The 19,976-nt window shown below is 49.0% G+C and overlaps 1 protein-coding gene across 4 annotated transcripts in view; it reads right to left on the bottom strand.

Annotated features, from left to right (window-relative positions):
* The window catches only part of LOC144950057 (uncharacterized), a 132,367-nt gene that overhangs the window by 48,976 nt on the left and 63,415 nt on the right, over nt 1-19,976 (bottom strand). For 3 of the 4 annotated variants that reach the window (XM_078880042.1, XM_078880043.1, XM_078880044.1), the window contains exons 4-6: nt 1,706-1,840; nt 1,290-1,334; nt 600-677 (exon numbers count right to left, since the gene is read on the bottom strand). In XM_078880042.1, the coding sequence (XP_078736168.1) occupies nt 600-677; nt 1,290-1,334; nt 1,706-1,840 (258 nt within the window). The remainder of the gene's footprint in view (nt 1-599; nt 678-1,289; nt 1,335-1,705; nt 1,841-19,976) is intronic. The other variant, XM_078880045.1, reaches the window with a different exon arrangement.

Here is a 19,976-nt window from a genome sequence, read left to right as displayed (position 1 = left end):
AAGGGTCGCTCTCGTTGTGGCCTCCTCCAACAGATGTTCAAGTTCAAGTTCATTTATTAGGTACAGCCCTGTGAGCCATTCGGCTCTTGAATCGGGTGCAACCGCAACAAACAAAAACAAAAACATGAACAAAAAACATCTTAAAGTGAATATATGACTAAGTGCAAACAGAAAATCCAAGAAAAGACAGCAAAATATTGCAGAAAAAAAATCACCGTACACCAACGCTGCGTGCAAAAATCCCAGTGGGATGCAAGTCAAACAACCAACAACAACCACAAGACAACTTAGATTAAGGCCATCAGTCTAACTCTGTACTACAACAAACAAACATGGCTAAACCAATACACTTTCGAAATCACTAAAATAAAGCCATGAAAGCAATGAAACAGTGATCATAGGAACTGTGATGTGGGCACATACAGCAAACACCACACACAGCACACACAGCACACACACACACACCATGCACACCATACGCTAAACCCTTAGTGTATACAATGCACAGTATGCATGCGCACTCCGCGCACAACACAATGAGCGCAGATGCGTACAACACACCCCACGTACAACATGCAGAAGGGCATATGCTAACTCACCACACATGGAGCAACACACACACAAGTCACTCCGCTCACACCGCTCCACAGCGCAAGCCCCAACATGGATACCTGCACCTTGAGCACCGCCCTCTCACGATTAGTGAACAGTCAAGGCAAGCGTGTGGGGAAAGAGTTCCAGACAGTAAGAACAACAGTAGAAAAGGAGTGACCTCCCATTGAAAAGAAGATGATTTTCTGATTGCGGGAGCAAATGTAAAGATCGGATCTGGTTCAGATGAAGTCATCCAAACGTGAAGTTTACAAAGTCTCAAGCCTGCAGTGGAACGGTGGGATGTAGCTACAAACAGGGACTCCTCTACTTACGAACGAGTTAGGTTCCAGTCATCTGTTCGTTATTTTATTTGTTCGTAAGTCCAACTTTACTCCTGTCAATTCCAAACATGCTGTACGGAATGTAGACTTAACACGGCGGCATGGCTTTAAAAGTGGTATCATCTCCTGCAGATGCCGCCGGTTCTTCACGTTCTGCACCGCCATCTAGTGCGCGGCGGTTGAACTTATGGCTCTCGGTCCGAATAGGCAACTGGACATACGGACAGGTTTGTGCGTATCTCTGAAAGTTCGTAAATCGAATGTTCATAAGTAGAGGAGTCCCTGTAGATGTGTGTGTGCGCGGCACTGTGTGCAGTGTGCCGATGAGGGTGCTGGTGATGCGACGGCTCTTACAGGGGTCCCGTGAATTCCAGGAAACCCAGGTACTCCAATAGGGCCCTGCAAATCACACACACACACAGACACACACAGACACACACACAACACAGGGATTGGTGCAGGGTCAGATGGACGGAAGGGGCCTTAGGGGTGTGGCCAGGTGACGTAGTGGTAATTTGAGCGGTTCGGATTTGTAAGGTTGTGAGTTCAAATCCGAGTTGGGGGGTTATTAACTATTCTCCATAATCATTCAAACAAGTAGCACTTTGTGAGTGAGTCAGCAGTGATTGTCCGATGGATCGACTCGTCCCTGCGATAGAAATGTGGAGTCTCTACCGTTGGCTCGGGGTTGTAAACAGGAGGTGAACACCGCTTCAATGCTGACTGAGCAAGAAATAGCTTTGACAATAAATCGCATCGAATTGACTCACGGGGTCCCCGTCCCCTTCTGCCAGGCCGGGCAACCCTGCGTCCCCTTTGAGGCCCTTGGGCCCAGGAATCCCCTCGGGCCCCGGCGTGCCAAGGAATCCCTTGGGCCCCTGAGGGCCCAGCATGCCGGGCTGCCCCTGCAAGACACACACAAACACACGGTGGCACACCAAAACGAATTCCATCAAGTGTTAACAGCATGAGACAGGACTCACCCCAATATCATCAAATCACGTGTTGGTTTATTGACAGATAGTAATAGGGTTTACCATTTCAACTGGTACAAAAACTGACACCTTTATACAAGGGATCATGTTTGCAATAACCACAACACAAGCAGCCAAAATGCAAACAAATATAAACAACTCTGATGATGATGATGATGTGCACTGTCCTTGAAGTTGATTGGTCCACACCCGAGACAGCTTTTCTTAGAGCCTAGTCTCCACTGGTGTACGCCTTTTGGCGTCATCTGGCCCAACACCAATGGAGACTAGGCTCTAAGAAAAGCTGTCTCGGGTGTGGACCAATCAACTTCAAGGACAGTGCATATCATTATCATCATCAGAGTTGTTTCTTTTTGTTTGCATTTTGACTGCTTGTGTTGTGGTTATTGCAAACATGATCCCTTGTATAAAGGTGTCAGTTTTTGTACCAGTTGAAAGGGTAAAAACCTATTACTATATTTTGCCACTGGCAAAGGATGTCTCATAGTGTAAATTATTGACAGATTCTTATAACTCAAGAACTAAAAGTGGTACAGGAATGGGCGACGCGTCGAAGATGAGATCTACAATTCAATTCCAATTTACAAGTTTGTGTCTTGTTGTGTTATTCGGGGATAGCGTTTGACATTACGCTCCGCATACTGAGATCTTGTCCTCGGGTTTGCTGCACGAGTCCTGGTTCAGTTCCTTAAGCTCTCGGCACGCGGAGTTGAAACACGGTTACGCAGTGCCGATCAAAACGTGGCACAAACGCAAACACGCATCGAAGCACTTTCAATGTTGTTTCCCAACTTTGGGTTCCCCCGCACCCCTGCCGTACGAATGGACGCGTCGCCAAATGTGTTTTGTTAGCCACGGGCGGCATCAGCCGATTTCCTACACCGATATCAGAACTTTAGAAGCAAATCCTACAAAAAATGAAAGCGTGCGTCAGAGGGAATGTGGCTTCCGCATGGCAGACTATAAAACCAACAACAACGCATCCCTCCAAAAGACTCGAATCACCGATGGGCACGATGCGGCGGAGATACATCTGCCTCCAATACGACGACACTGGGAGCAACATTACGAGTATTATCAATATTCTGGCCTTCGTTGTGGAGCACGGCATTATAGGCAGAGCCTTGGGACGGGCTCCAGCACAAACACGGATGTGGTCGGGAAGAAAGCACGGAGAGTTTTAGTTTGATAAACCCCTGAGACAACATTATTCTAAAACAAGTTTTTTTTGTCAAAGTGCTTCCAAATTCCCGCGGGCGCAGCTTGGGCCCTTATCTCTGTCGGTGGCCGTGAGCTGGCGGTGGGAGTTACGCATTGCGTTCATTCGGCCAACGTGTGTGAAATAAGCCAAGTGAAACGTATTTAAAATACCAAAAGCCCTGCACCGAATCACGGTTGGAGGGGAGCCCTGGGGCGACCCCAGCAATCCTCCAACCTGGACCTGAGCTACCGAGGAAGGTCTGGTCCTCCTTCAATCGGATTCAGGTGACACTCCCGTGGAAGATGTGGGACACTTTCTCTGCGAACGGGAAATCAACGAGAGTTCATGTTTGTGACCTGCGGTGGTGGTTGCAATAAGTGTAGCGGTCAGCGCTACGCTGCGCTACCAATCCCGAGACCCGAGTTCGATTCCTGCTCACGGCCACCAACACACCAGTGACGAACCGGTCCTGGGGCCTCCCCTAGGTCGACTCGGCCTCAAATGAGTACCTGGTTGCGATGTGTAAACATCGCCACTGGGGAGAAAAAGGCGGCCGGGTGTGATTCTGGCCACCCCACCTCCTCGTGTGCCGTGCCGGGCTTCATAGGTGTTCGCCAGCAGCACTTGCCCCTAAAGTCTGTTGAGGCTACACGGGGGATCTTTATCTTTGGTCGCGACATCTCAGACCGTGAACTGACCTCCCCAATGGGATCGTTCGACGGCGATGTGAAACAAACCCACGCGCCTGCTCCAGAAGCAGTCGGAATGGGGCATCAAACCTCGACATCGATTTGTATATTGGGGGGGGAAATTCGATGACTCTCCGCCAATTTGTACACCGCTTCAAGCGTCGTGCCTTTCGTCTCCTCGTGGAGCAGGGGAATTCGCGCAGTGGTGGATTGTGGTGCACCTAATCTGGCACAAAGCGCCGTGGTGACGTCACCGCCACTTTGTTGTTGTTGTTGAAGACAACTTTAACATTATTTTGGTCGTCGGGGTCAAAAGAGTCCAGGGCGAGGCCAAATCCCGATACCGCCAGGAGGGGGCAGGCCTCCCTCAGTGACCTCCTATGAGCCACGCACACCCAGCGTTTACAATAATTATATCAGTGGCGTAGTAACTACCTTATCAGTGCTGTAGTAACTACACTATCAGTGGTGTAGTAACTACACTATCAGTGGTGTAGTGACTACATTATCAGCTCAGGGGGTGCGGCAATCGGGCAGATGGGACTGTGCTATGAACTTGGGCAATCCCCGGTTCGATTCCCAACCAGGGCTAACACGAGCGGCGAGCAATATCTGAACCAGTTCTTGGGTACCGTATCGCGTAACCGCACTGCCCAGCAAGGCGAAGTTTGGCTAAACAATCGCGATGACGAGCACGGCAAGGGGAGATCTTTATCCAGCAGTGGATTGACAGAGCTCTCAGTCAATACAAGAAGAAACAAAAGCGCACCGATAGTTAATTAATTTGCAATGTTATGACCACAGAAATCTTTTTTTTGTTAGGATGACCATAATCAATGATATCGGGGACACAATATGAGCACATCGAGGGGTTTGTTCGTCACTTCAGCGAGGCGTCTTTCGGATATAATTACCGGAGCAAATCTGTGGGACGGTCTGACCTAAAGAAGCGAGTTGTCTCAAGGCTGGCGTGACCATCACTGGCCGATTGTCCGACAGCATCACCATGGCATGGTGGGGTTGAGTCTATGGATTGCACCGCCGTGTGTGGTCGGTCACCACATTCCGAGCGTCCTCAGAATCACGCGCTCCAACCGAGCACAATTCCAGCCTCTTTTGTTTCTTCCAAGCCTGACCCGTCAACCACCGAGCGATGTCTGTAACAATCACTTGCATTGACGTTCGCTCAGATCATCGCTTGCGTATCGTGTAGAATTGGACGGGCTGCCGTGACATCTGTTATCCAGTTAGACGCACAATGCGCCGCTTGTTGAGCAATGAAGCAGTGCGGTGGCGGCTGACACGACGTGAGGATGTCGTTCTGTCACCGCTGTCGCGTTTCTGACACAAACCTCAGAGCGCAACACCCGGAAAAATTTCGATTTGAAGCTTTCGTGACTGCAAGGATTCATCTTCTTGGTTCTTTCGGTAAAGTCACGTAAAATGGAAATAATAATATAATAAAACTAAAACATAATTAAATACAATTCTTATATATATTATTTTTATTATTTTACTATTTCCCTTCTACGTGACTTTACCGAAAGAACCAAGAAGATGGACCCGGAAAGATCGCAACTGCACTGAAGCCCATTCGCTGGAAACAACAGCAAAATAAAACACCCGATTGCAAACCCTAGATGGCGCTCGGTATTTCGTTTGCCGCGTTAAAAAACGTTAACATCGAATTTAAGTTGCGTTTTTAAACGTGGGTTGATAGGCTCCCCACGCGGGGAAAATGTATTACTTTTATCTGCCCGTCTGAGGACACAACATGTGTTTTGACGTTTTTACGCAAACTATAAAAACCCCTTCAACCAGCCACGAAAGGGACTTCACCACGCTGCTCGCGAATAACAGCGCCCACCCAGCTCCTGAATCTCTCTCTTGGGTAATGCGCCTTTTTAAAGAGTGCTTCAAAAATATCGAAGTTAAGACTTCTGTTGAAAAAGGCTTCAGAAGTAAGTTTGGGATGCCATCAATCAGGGCCGCTCACTGACACGGGCCGATGCGCCGTTGAATGCAGCGAATGTCATTCTTAAACTCTGGCCTCCACATCAATGTGCTGCCACTAGAGGAGATGCACCTCCGATGGTCACGGCTGGCTACGTACGGTGCGAAAAAAGTTCATCATACATACACAAACACATCGAGTTTAACACGTAGGCTTTCGCGACGAATATCATATCATCCAAAATAGAGTTTTTTTTTTGGGTTAGATCGTGTAAATATTAACAAGCACACTGAGTCATCCGTATGTGTTCATTAACATCATCACCACCATCACCACCATAAAATTCTGGTTGCACTCACTCCAAACCAAACCCACACACTGACAATGAAAATAAACCTCATTCTTAATGACTGACAAAACAAATCTAGCACAGTAACGTCACAAATAGCGCTCAGGGTTCACGTTCAAACACACACAGCATCAACGCGGTCAAGGTTTACGTGATTTTTCTTTCCCCGCACAAAGACGAGGAGTGTAAAGCAGCACACTATTTATATTTTTTTGACTTTTTTTTTTAAATCCGCGGGGATTGCTGAAATGTGCAAGGAAAGAACCGCGATTTTTCCGTTCCAAATAGAGATGCCTTTGTGTGGCAATACAACAAAAAAAAATCTATCGATGTTTACAACTCTACCGCTCAGTGCTACCACATGTGCGCCCCAGCAGCCCCAACCAGCCCCAACCACCCACCCACTCTACCTGCCATCAACAACTCTACCGGCCAGCAACCACCCACCCACTCTACCGGCCATCAACAACTCTACCTTTCTTGTAAAACCAGATTCTGGGTGAACAGGTCAGCAGTTATCTAAGCGAATATCCAGCCAGCGGTATTTGGTTTTTCAAAAAAATATGCTCAACGAGATGATGGCTTAAGAAGTTACGACCTAACCTTTGACGTTACTGTTGAATACGTCCTACAATAGTCAACAGAGGGATTGTTTTTGTGCCGACATTGGCGACTGGCCTGGGACACTCAACTCGCTGTCCTTGACTTAAGAACCCAAATTAATCCCTGGCAGCTGAAGCCCAGATTCAACCCAAAGATGCTCAGCGGTGCCAGCTCAGTGATCTGAACTCTGGCCCACCTGGCCATCTCGTTGAGACCAGAAGAACCAAACATGTGATTTTAATGAAACGTGTCTTTTAAGTGACTTTACATACTGGAGCAGTGGCGCAGTAATTGATGCGCTCCTTTACAAAACCAGCACTGACCATTGTGGTGAAGTATGGTCAAACAACCCCCATGCCCCGACAGCATGCGGAGGCCATCATGATTGCAATGATTAATGGATGGAAATCATTATAAGTTTAGAACAATGCGCTTGCTGAGAACCAAGTAATATGTTTGATGTTTCCATTCATAACCACAAACTCAATTTGGTATTTACCAATTACCGTACAATACTGTAGTCCGTAATGCCTGCTTCTTCCATTAAATGTTCCCCGTGCAGTGATTCCGGTTCTTAATTGGCTCAGCCCCGAGACTCAAATTGTAAAAAAAAAGTAACTTCCCCAGATGAATCGTGAACGTTTCCGAACTGCACTCAAGTGTACACGATGTGGCTTTGAAGTGCCTGGACCACGCTGCTTGCAGGGCTCAGGTCGCTCGCAAAGCGGCCACGACGGCCGTGTTGGCCTGCACCTCCACCCCTGCGTGTGGCGTTTTCAGTCTATTATTGTTGAACTTGGTGGAGAAATCAAGAGGCAAGGGGATGGGTCCTTACTTGCAGGAGTGATCTGGGGCTATCAAAATGATAAAAGCAGCAGCAGCAACAACAACGACGATAACAAAAGTACAGGTAAAAAGAAATCGGTACAAAAACAACCATCGCCGAAGAAATCTAAAACACTCAGGATGAATTCGTGAGGTTTAATATTTTGTTAAATGATTTTCTCTGAACCAAAGTCGTCATACATGGTGGACTGAAGGCTGCGAGTACAAATCCCGGTTGGGGGTTGACAGCCCAATAATTCCTTCCACGGTCAATATAATTCGTACCACTTTGTGGGGAGGTCAACAGTGGTTGTCCCCTGCATACACTTGCCCTTGTTATAAGAATGTTGAATTTCTACCACTGGCTCAGGGCTGTAAACGGGGGATGAGCACCACTTCAATGCTCATTTGAGAAGGATATCGCTTTGAATCGTGGCCGAACTAAAATAATATTGAACGTTATCTGACAAACAATCTCATGGCAGAGTGTGTAGGAAAATGTGTAATGTTAAGTAAAAAGAAAGACAAATATAAAGGCCACTTCTGATTTTTTTTGCTTGGGAATTTTCAGACAAAAATATCGAATGCAGCCGTTCTCGGACAAGGGCGCTCACGAGATGGTGGCAATAACAAGACTTTAATAAAACTGGGGTGGGGGTGGAGACTAAAACGTCTACTTAGCCATACATCTGTGTGCTGTGTCCTCTCTCAAAGATGTCGGGCGATCATGGACATCCATCCATTTGGCTCTGCCCATGATGTTTACTCAAGAACTTTGCAGCAGATACTCCCAATTGCATCCAATTGTTAAAATTGCCTTGCAGAGGCCAGCAAAACGTCATCCATTTGCTCCTCTCCGCCCCCACAACGCCCACGCCGACCCTGAACTTTACAAACCGACCCAGCCCCGACAGGAAATTGATAAACTGCAGGAAGTACAGGAGCCTTTCAGTGACACGCCGCAGGTGAAAATCATTATAATCGTAACCAGGAAAGGACGCTTTTTTCACTTTCGTAATAGCGGTGTTTTTTGAGTTGAGTGTGCCTGGCCCGTGACTTTTGCCTTGATAAACATTACAGCATAATTTTCGGCTGGATACGCAAAATCGTGACCCCCCCCCCCCCAACGGCAAATTTCAACTTTTATTGAGGCCAAGGGAAATAACAAGAAGATGATTCTCCCTAGGAATCTGTACAGAGGGGGGGGGGGGAAGGGGGGCGGAAACATAAAAGCCACACAAACTCCTATATGCAGCCGGTTTACCAACGCAATCAACTTTCCCAGAAACGTCAGCACAATCGTTGGGAACCGAAATGTTTGTTCACATATATATATATTTTTTTAAAATAAACAAGCAATAAGTCAAAGCGTAACTCAATAAACAATACATCTTCGTGCGAGGAAAATGCCACCGGCCGTCTCAGTGGGATGGCTGTGGCTTTGGGTAAGCGAGCACTGGGAATGGATTTGCAAGGCTGCTCTTGCACTGTGCTTTACTTTGTTAGTCTGTTCTTTATCCAGGAAAAGCCTCGCCAAGGCTGAACTCTGAGGTGGGTTCATGTTTTCTGAAAAGTTATGATTACTCATTGACTTTCGAGATTCGTAACAATAGAAATCAATCCCGTAATGTTGGTGTCTTCAACGAGATAATATCCGATTACATGATCACGTTTTGTGAGTGTGTTCTCCAATTTTATCACGTGTATTTCATCACAGAAAGGCCGGCGCTATGCTCTGAGTGGTGGCTTGGTAAGATCCATCTGTATGGTTTTGCTGCTCTAGTTCCATCGATCATGACGATAGTGACTATGACCATCAGAGACATTGTGTTGATACAGGTGCCTTTAATTTGGAGGTAAATCATCCTATCGGTGCGCGTTTATGCAGGGATACGTGTAACCTGGCCGTGGTCGCATGGATACCAGGAATAGTTTGCGTGGATAAACGGTGAAAATCTGAGTAGTACTACTCATCGCCATGCATCTGCGACCTTGCCCAAAGACGCGAGGCCACTCTCTGCGATCTGGAGATTGTCTATAACCGTGACGTCACCGTCCTCCCGCTTACACTTGTAGTGGGTTCGAATTAGGTGCACACACACACAGCTTGGAGGAAACACTATTTATTAAACGGTAAGTAATATAACACTGTACATGAGGTGGTGACCACCTTCCTCAACTCACTAACACTCTGAAACACGACACAGAGTGGACCAGGCAGGCGACGGGCTGCCTGGTCCAGGACGACGACCCGGGACTTGAGGACCGATGATGTCGTCTTCACTTCGGAGTTCAACAGCCCCGCTCTGCGTTCACACCCCGCTTATATCCGCTCCGGCGTGGCCGGCTCCGCCCAGGCCACGCCTCCCTTCCCAGGCCACGTTTCCCTTCCCCCACCTCACGGGAAGGTCTGGGTCCCTCCACCACGTGACCCCCCAGGCACCCCTTGGGGCCCCCAGCCCTCGTACGGGCCGACACAGTAGTGACATCCTATGTCACTACACACTTGCAATTCGCTCTGGCCCATCTTAGTCTCGGCCGAACAAACATCGACAGTCTCCCCAGGTTCCCCCCCATGCATACCTGTCGCTAAAATCCTTTAGTTTCCGTATGCAGATAATAAGTTCCACCAATATCACGCCCACATCCCTTGCACTTTCGTTGAACACCCATCTATTGGTTAAATAACAAAATAAATAAGCCGATAATACACCGCCTTCACGTATCTCGCTCGCCACATCAAATACAACTTTTTTTACACATTCCATCAGCCACACGGCCTTCTGGTAGTTCATAATTCCAGCTGCATTGGTTGAACACAAGCAAACTCTGGACCAGTTTTAATATTCCGTGGCCCATTAGCAGAGTCAGAGTTTGCTTGAAGCAATCAATGCTGGTGAACTCCCAGATGTTTATAGGGAAAGGATCTCTGTTGGGTATGGGTCCTCGTTCGACGCAAACTAATTCTGCATGGACGAGGCTCTTGAAGGAGAACAACCTAAAGCAATGATGCTTAACCTTTATAGCAGCCTTGCACCACTTTGGTTCTCAATCGTAACAAAACTAACTTGCATAATGTTAATACATTTTATGAAACAAAGTAGTTGTACTTACGTGCCCTTGCTTAATTTGTTTTCGATTATTTACATTCTAAAAAAATCTGGCCACGTCTCTCACCCCCACAAAGGGCATCTCGCACCCCCAGGTTAAGAACCGCTGTCTTAGAGGCAAGAGTTTCTGGGATCAACCTTCCACGAGGGGTTTAAACTTTCCATCTTTGCCTGTCTTGTTGAGACATTCTTTGAGTATAGCCACGGTCAGAGAGGTCACAAGGCAGCAGGTGAGTGGCCTACGCTAGCACATTACACCTACACAAGACACCACATCTCCTGGCACGCACGTGGCCACCCACCTGTTCACCTGTCATCGTCCCCTTAGCTCGCGTAAATGAAACTGAAGGGCGCAAAAACGAACGTCGGTGACGTCGGCGATGACAATCGTTGCCGACGGCGACAAATCACCGAGCGGGGGGAGCCCACAAAGGAAAAAGCCCCCGACCGCAGATAAAATAGCGGGAGAGGAGGGGGGGGGGGTCATCTGGAGTGGCCAGGTACGAGGCCAGTGAAATTCCTGAGCACGCAAGTGTGCAAACAATCACGATCCCTTCAATGCATGCCCGATTTGCCGCAGACAACACGCAGGAATGATCAGCTGCGGCCGAGGCGCTGGCTTCCAATTTCGCACGTTCCCAGCGCGCGTTAAGTCCATCGCACACCGCCGCTGCCAACAACGCCGCGCATTTGGCATCGTCTCTTAGAGCCGATGTCTGCTTACTTTGTTCAAACGCTAACATCAGCACGGACAGAGGAATGTGTCGGGGGGGAAAAAAATCATCCGTGAAATTAATTTGCGTTAACTGGCCCAGCGCCCTGCTGTCACTGAACACAGCCAACGGGGGCTGTCGATGTGGCTGTCTTTGTTTTACTTTGTACCGCGCTGCCAGCCCCCTCTTGTGTCAGACCCACGACGCGTTTTGGTGCCACACGGCGCTCGACACAGCACCAGCAATGTACGTGTGCATGTTGCATTTATTTCGCCAACCGTGTTAATCAAGAGGCGCTCATGAACGGATCGCCCCGTCGATTTACTGTTGGCCCGCTTCTCCGTGTTGTGTGCATCGTTCGGCACGACGTCCCACAATCTGCCGATGGCACTTTACGACCGAGGGCAGAGAAGCGAGCCGCTCAAGTTGTGAGTTTCCCCGGAGAGGCTCTGCCATTGCACGCGGGAGTGAAACGTTCGCCTGACACTGTGGGGCAACAGCACGCAGGAGAACTACTGCTGACTTCCCATGAGCAGGTTGACATCTAAAAAGTTTTTTTTTTTTAAAGCCACCGAACGTTGCTTTTTCCCCGTTTTCCTCGCAGCGGAGAAGTATATCCCCCGTGCTAAAACAAACACGGAGGGGAGGCTCTTGTTGATTTTGCCGCTGAAGCGCAGCACGGCCACTGTAAGCACGCCACAAGCTGAATGTGTGAAATCCGGCTGACGTGGGGGGAGCAGGGCCCACCAAAACGGGGGCTCATCTCTCCCCCCACCCTCCAGCTACGAGAGGCCACTCCCTGGCCTGTGCTTATAGCCGGCTCCGTTACAGCAACGATCTCGTCCGTCCCTCGAAGGAGTCGCGTGCAGAGTCTAAACTCTCCCCCTCGAACTGCTTTGTCCGCGTCTGAGCGAGGAGTTCCGCTAACAAGAGCGTGGCTAAAGAGAGCTTGGCCGCTGCGCTCCTCTTCCTGGCCAGCTCCACCGTCCGACTAGCTCCACCGCCCGGCCAGCTCCACCGCCCGGCCAGCTCCACCGCCCGGCCAGCTCCACCGCCCGGCCAGCTCCACCGCTCACCCATCAGTCGTGTCAGTAAACTGTGACAACGACCCAATTGTTCGAAGATCGCGAATGTCCAGCACGCGATGAAATACGTCACCACGAATCGATGAGCAGATTGATGCTGTGAAGTGGAACCCATCTCGGAAAACTGTGAGCAACCGGATCGCTCAACCGCTCGCAACCGGTTGCAGAGTTGGCGAGATATTAGAGTTTCGGTTGCATGCTACCAAAAGTTGCATGTTGCATGATTTTATGGTTTTATTTTTATTAATTTTAATTTCATTTTTTACCGACGTGACTTTACCGAAAGAATTAAGAGTATGCAACCAAAAGTCGCACGCAACCCAGATTCAATCAAAAGTTGCATGCAACTGAATCGCATCGGCGAGGACCTGGCGTTAGGTCGCACACACTCGCCCGCATAACAGCTATTATGGCACTTGTCAGAGTTGATTGTTCACGGTGCTTCGCAGGGCCCGAGCACATTGCGTGTTCTCGTCGCCGTAAATTAGGAGAGAGACACGCGAGTTCAATCATATTGACTCGCGACAAGTAAGCGTGGCTTGGGAACAACGGCGTCACGGCTAGGAGGGGAGCAGCGACTGGCGACCGGAGCTGATAAGGGCCTCCTGGCCTTTAAGGGAATGGGGAAACGCTCGTCCACATGATGCCGGCGCTGTATCGTAGAACGCGCCGTGTCAGATTGATCGCAGTTGTGAAACGATGCTAAATCCTCAAGCTGGTTCCATTCCATGCTGTACTATTCCGCTGTTCGGGCGATGCTAACTGGCAAATGCTGATTCATGCTCTTTGGGCAAGTGCCAAGGAAACTGACGCATTTTGGACTAAAACATGTGAGTTTGCAGAAGGGCGCGAGACATTCTATAAATAAAGATAGGCCGTCTCGGCTAATTGTTAGCTGTACGTGTATTCACACGGGCACGAGGTTCTAGAAAAAGACGAGGGATACGTGGCTGTGTGGCTCAGGTATCGGTTGTTCTGTATCCGCGTCGGAGAATTAAGTCAGCGCTGTATCACATGTCGAGTTTGAAGTCGCAGGCTCCCGATTGCCACGTTCCCGCTTGCCAATTACGAACGGACAATTCTCATCGTGATCCGTATCATGATAGCAGGTGACTTTGTCCGACGGTTGTCTTACCCTTTCACAAGGGTATGGGATCAGACCCATCATGCTTTGCGTGTCACGTGTCTTCACCACACCTGTACGCATAATGAGCACGGCCTTGTTTTATTCAGATGACCAAGAGTCATGGAGTGTTGGCAGTATTATTGCACCAACAAGAAACACTTCGATTTCAATCACATTTTGAACATCGATGCGCCCAATTTTAATCACGTTTTGTACATTTACAGTCCATGGTGATGGAACAGGAAATGTGCGGCCTTCATAGCCCATGGGCTGACTTATTCAAATGCTAAACAATGATAAGGTTTCAATAGTGTAAATTAATTTACAACTTAGAGACACACAGACACGGCTCACAACGAACGTGGCCTCATTACATCCGCAACAACCTCCACAACCGATAGTTTTGTTTGAAGAAGATGATGATGACGACGTCCATCTCTAAACTATATTGCGATCGATGTGTCCCGCTTTGAACCATGCAAACTCGATGAAATTCTTCAAGCGAGCATCTGACCTGTGGTTGTGTTGGGTGAGGTCCTGGAGCTTCAAGGTACTATCTGCCGTTGGAAGAGATCCGGATGATCCAAAAGGACAGCATCCGACACTGGCCAGACAAATTATTTGCACATGCGGAGAATGTAAACATCGTGAAGGACCGACCACCGCTTCTGGTGGCGCTGATGTGGTCCGTTCAATTGGGAAATTTGGCCGACGAATCTGTGTTCGTGTTGAGAGAGGGTTGATCGCCATGGTTAAGCAGAAGAAACAGCAGCAGCAGCAGCTTCACAAGACGTGGTGTGTCAAGGGATGTGGATGTGAAGGGCCAAGGACTAATGCCTCGATTGCGCCTGCACCTGAACGAGGCAACACAGCCACGCGAGACGTCACCACTCCCGTTTCCGTCACCACGGACTGTGAATGTACACATGTTGGTTGATATCGGAGCATCACACTCCGTGAATGTTCCTCGTGTGTCTCAGAGAAGTGTTTTCGGGATGCTCCTACTTGTGTTTTTTTCGAGTACACACGGGGGGACACTTGCAGGAAAACTTCAGTTCCGAGACAATATCCGTGCGTGTATGAGTAGAGCAAAACATTCCAACTCTGCACACGTAGCTCAGCGACCTACTTGCTGCACTGCCTCCTGCAGGCAGGAGGCAGAGCAATCCGTCAACTCCTGCCTCCAAGTTGCTGGACTAATGGGCCAGCGTCGTGTGGCCGTCAAGGAATCGCGACAAAACCACCACCAGCACCACCACACGTCCTCGCCCCGGCTGTAAAAGTTCCAGCTTGTGTTATGGCAGTTTCCAGTTGTGTCAGTAGCAATGTTTATGATCTGTAATTTATACGTGCGTTATTTCCTGTTGAGGCACATGGGGCACTGGTAAAATGAGTTTCCCAAAGCTGCGATGAACGAGGGTCTCGCTGTCTATGATAGTGGTCACATTTCCATGACCTCAGCGGCGCTTTGTGTAAAAAAAAAACAGCAGTTGGGCTTCTCTGTTCCACATCAATGTCATTCCGACACAAAGTGAACACTGACTGTGACTCGTTTCAGTCTCTGCTGCATCCCACGTCTATGTATTTATGAAGTGATAGAGGTGGCCGGATTGCTCATGGGGATCACAGCACAGAGCTGGCCATCGGTGAAATATTGTGTTTGGCATCTGTGGCATCTGGCCACTCCGTGATTAAATCAGTAAATCAGATTCTGTTGCTGGTGAGAGAATTATACAGAAAATAGTTTGAATTTTAGGTGACAAATAATGGCCTCGGTAGCATCGTGTGTTGGATAGTAGAGCATCACGAATGTAGATCAAAGGTGTCTCCCAGGGCTCCACGGTCGTGGTGACTACACACGTAGCATGTGACCCCGCGCTGGGCTGGTGGATCGCACAGGGATGCTGTGACACTCCCTTTACCTGTGAAGTATTGGAAAATGACGGCAGGAAACTCCTTGACGGGAACACACTTCTTTTATTAAATCTTGACTTGTAACAATACAACGCGTGGCCTCTCTTCTTCACAATGCGCTTCTCTTGACTCTGGATTCTGTGCTGCCGGCTCTCTGTGCCTCGTGTAGACTCCGCGCCTCGGCTACACTCCTCTCTCGCCTCGTGTAGACTCTGCGCCTCTGCTACACTCTCCACTCGCCTCGTGTAGACTTTGCATCTCTCTCTCTGGCTACACCGTATGCATACTCGGCTCGTGTAGACCTTCCTCTCTCGCTGGCTACACCGTATGCATACTCGGCTCGTGTAGACCGTTCTCTCTCGCTGGCTACACACTATACATTACTCAGCTCGTGTAGACCGTTCTCTCTCGCTGGCTACACACTATACATTACTCAGCTCGTGTAGACCGTTCTCTCTCGCTGGCTACACACTATACATTACTCAGCTCGTGTAGACCGTTCTCTCTCGCTGGCTACACACTATACATTACTCAGCTCGTGTAGACCGTTCTCTCTCGCTGGCTACACACTTATACCTTACTCTCCTCTACTCTCCATTACTCTCCTCTCCGGGCTCTATCTCTGCACCTTCGTCTTCATTCTTAGATGGTTCCACTTCTGCCCCTGCTCCTCTGTGCATCACCTTATATACCCCTTCTTCCCGGGAGACGGAGCGGATGCGGACCTCAACGTCGGCACCGCTCCTCAGTTACCCAATCCCCACGCGCTATCCCTACGATCCGGTTCCGCTCAGCGCGTGTTTCCACTCCCCGACCAATCACACCGCGCTGCTACCCGATCACTCCCTCTGGGCGCGTCACCGGCACACAGCCAATCAGCAGCACTACCCCCACCCGCGCACTGACGCCTGCTCCTCCCCGTCAGCGCGCGTCACCACACACACACCCGTACATACGCGCTGGCACACGACATATACACCCAGCGCGTATCACCACTACACCTGTGTGCGTCGGGGAGCCTCTGCCCTGGCTTGCGAAGAGAAGGCGTCACCTCAAATGTGGACTCCGTCTGTTCCATCAGTATGGGATAGAGTGTTTCCCCCTCGCATGCGTGGGCTCACTACGGGTGCTCTCATTTTCTTCCACACGTGAACACTCAAAAGGAGACTTGGATAAATCAACGGTGCTCATTTGAGGTTGCGGGTGAGGACAACAAAATATTCTACCTCGTGCGCTACGTGTGCATCGTGCACATTAAAGCCAATACATCGGTAAACATGGTGGAACACGATGCTGTGGAGTTTGGTACACCCTGGCCTATCGCAAAAAAGGCACACGAACATGCGTTTGCCTTCGCTTCGTCATCTTTAAACGGTACAGAGGGAAACGAAGGGGTCGGCCCCTTAAGTTGTTTTGTGCACCTGGCACCTGACCCCCGATTCGAATGCACGAGCCCGTGACGGAGTTGTTTGCACACCTGCTGGATTTGCCCGACTCGATCCCACCCGGTGGTCTCAATGTTACTCATTTCCCTTCTGTTATTGGATTCTCTAACACACCCGCTCCCCCTCCCTGCCTTGTCCTCCCACCCCCCTGGCTGAAATGACTCTCACCTGTCCTCTCTGAACCCAGGGGAACACACACAGAGGTGTGTGCTCAAATTAGAAGAGACTTCTCGAAAATGTGACCACCCAGACAAACATCCCACTCGGCCGCAATGTACGAGTGGTGTGGTGGGGCAGGGATGTTCTCTGTTTATTTGTTTGTGTTTCAAGTGCTCTCGCGAATTCAGTGCCCTGCTGTTTGATCACTGCTCGTCTCACACTTGGCATGAAGAAGAGAAGCGGACTGCTGCTCGTGATTGCAGCTGATGTCACGGCACGGGCTCGCGGAGCACTTGAGGTTGTCACCGCTGAGAGATTCTGGGATTCTGTTGTGCTTTCGGACACCTGTCAATTAAACCGGGCTATTGGGTGTTTGAAAAAAAAAGCCGACTTTCAAACAAGACGCAACAATGTGTGAAAACCATAATAGAGGTTTTTGTTTAGTTCGATCGCGTTAATAGAAACGTGTCGTTAAAACCGCTACCGCCCGACACAGCCAATTAGTGAGGTTTGTCGTGTAATCAAAACGTGTCAATTCGTTACTAGTACAACACACCGGTGTGTTGGAGGGTGAACCCACAACATTTACAATGGGTGAAAAGTACACTACAAGCCATTCGGGCATCAGGCAAACAGCAAACCCATCCGCATTTCCTGAAGAATTGCATTGTGGCCCTTTTGTCAAAGGTCACCGTCAAAATTAATTTGGGTAAATGTGACCGATTGATGGAGAGAAAAATATCCCTGAGCTAATGTTCTGTGCCCAGTCACCAACATTCTCAACGACAAAAATATATTCCGGCTTAGAGAACTATCATAGAGTTTGTTTATAAAATAACAATTTGTTGTGACACAGCGTTGTGGAGAATTGCGGAGCATAAAATAAACACGCTAAAATATATCGCCGTCTTTACACATACATCACGACATGTTAAATCTCCATGAGCCAAATGGACTTCGGATTGTTATTTCTTTAACGCGGAGAGAAGGAACATGACCAAAGTATGTTTATTTAAAGCATTATGGTTTGTCTTGTGATAAACACTCTTCATACAAGATGTGCAATCAGTCAATCCGCATAGATATGATGAATAGGCATGAATCGAGGTCACCATTTTCTCAGTTGTTTCTGTCTCTCTCGTTAGCACAACTCTCTTCGCTCCATCCACCTCATCCGAAAGTTGGCATACGCCCGGCACGCACGTGAATTGGCATGCACGAGAGTGAGGATACAAAAGGCATGCACGTAGCACGATTCCCGCAAGCACAATTCAATGCGCACTTCGCGTACGTTAAAGATACCCGATGGGTGTGATGCATCGACACGCACACATCTCTGTACACAAACTGCTTGATGGTGCTGCTGCTGCTTTGGCAGTGGGGCACATGAACAATAAACAGCAACAACAAACTGAACACAGTCGTCGTCAAAAGAGTGGCCTTAAAAGGAAAAAATTATAATAGACAATGTTTCAGATTATAGCCAAATGGCACTGGTTCAGAGCACATAAAAGGCCCATTGCCTGAAACATCGCCTGTTATATATTCTTTTAAGGTCAAGGTGTTATTGACAAATGTGTTGAGATTATCTTTACACGACGTTTCAACCTTTCTGTCCAATAATATCCCATGAGCCTCCTGGCCACATTCATGAAAACCATTTTAAGTACAATCTTGATTTGAAGCTTTCGTGACTGCAGGAATCCATACTCTTTGGTTCTTTCGGTAAAGTCACGTAGGTAGAAAATAAAATAAATCACGACGTTTCGGACGCAACACAAGGGTCCGTCATCAGGTGGTATGCTTGTGTTGCGCCCGAAAAGTCGTGATTTATTTTATTTTATACCTACGTCATTTTAAGTACCTCCTTGTTTTTTTTTTTACAACCAAATTTGCTAGAAGACGACAGTTATTCACTCATGGATGTACCTTCTTCCGCTATACGAATGTAGAATTTCCAAGACTGCCCTACAGGACTGTAGAGACGAGATGAGCACTGTTCCGTGTGTATTCGGAGCAGAACAATAATGCGGCCTATTCCTTTTCACTGTGACGGCAAGTAAATAGTTTAATTGAGGTTAATTACATAATTCTGAGAAAAAATTAACCACGGTCAATTCATGTGTGGGCACGCACTCACGCACGTCATCATCCATTTGCTGCGAGTGGGCGGTGTGCGAATGGCGTGCCGAGCCTTCGCACGTGGCCTGAGCCGACGCACGTGGGCTGCGCGCTGTTGTTGCGGATCGTTCAGAATTGACTCCCATCGACGCGTTTCCTCAAGAGGCTCGGCTCGGCTCCGAAATGGAGTTCGTGTGGGCGTCAACGTGAGTGAGATGAAGAAAGAAAGTAAAAAAAAAGCCACCACACACGCGCACGCACAAAACCCACCCACCCCCACACACCACCCCTTGAACCCTTCGGAATGATTCAGCACATGGAAAACGCTGGAAGAAACACGTGCGCCAAAGGCGGGTGTGTGCGTGTGTGTGGGCCCAACCCTCAGGCCTCGGAGATTGTCAAAAATGCGGTGACTCACTCGTTGCCTGCGGATCGGAGCGGCGTGAGGCCAGGGGGGGGGGGATTGCTCGTAATTGTGGACATGCCTCCATAATGAATGGCTATGAGGGGATTACGTTGACCTCACAGTGGACGGGGCTGAGTTTCAGAATTATGGGGCCCTGTCAAAGACGATCGGATGCGGTGTTTCCCCTTCGATGCGAGGCTCCCCAGATGTCGCCAGCTGTCCCCACCGAGCTCTCAAGGAAGCCGCTCGCCAGATAATGCCCCCCCCCTCTTCCCCGCTTGTGGGCCCCCTCACATCGCAGGGACCCCCCTCTCCTCTCCCCGTGGGACTGGGCCCCCTCCTGACG

This window comes from Lampetra fluviatilis, chromosome 56 (assembly GCF_964198595.1).
Source record: "Lampetra fluviatilis chromosome 56, kcLamFluv1.1, whole genome shotgun sequence".
Taxonomy (NCBI): Eukaryota; Metazoa; Chordata; class Hyperoartia; order Petromyzontiformes; family Petromyzontidae; genus Lampetra; species Lampetra fluviatilis.
This window is presented reverse-complemented; position numbering and strand designations above follow the sequence as displayed.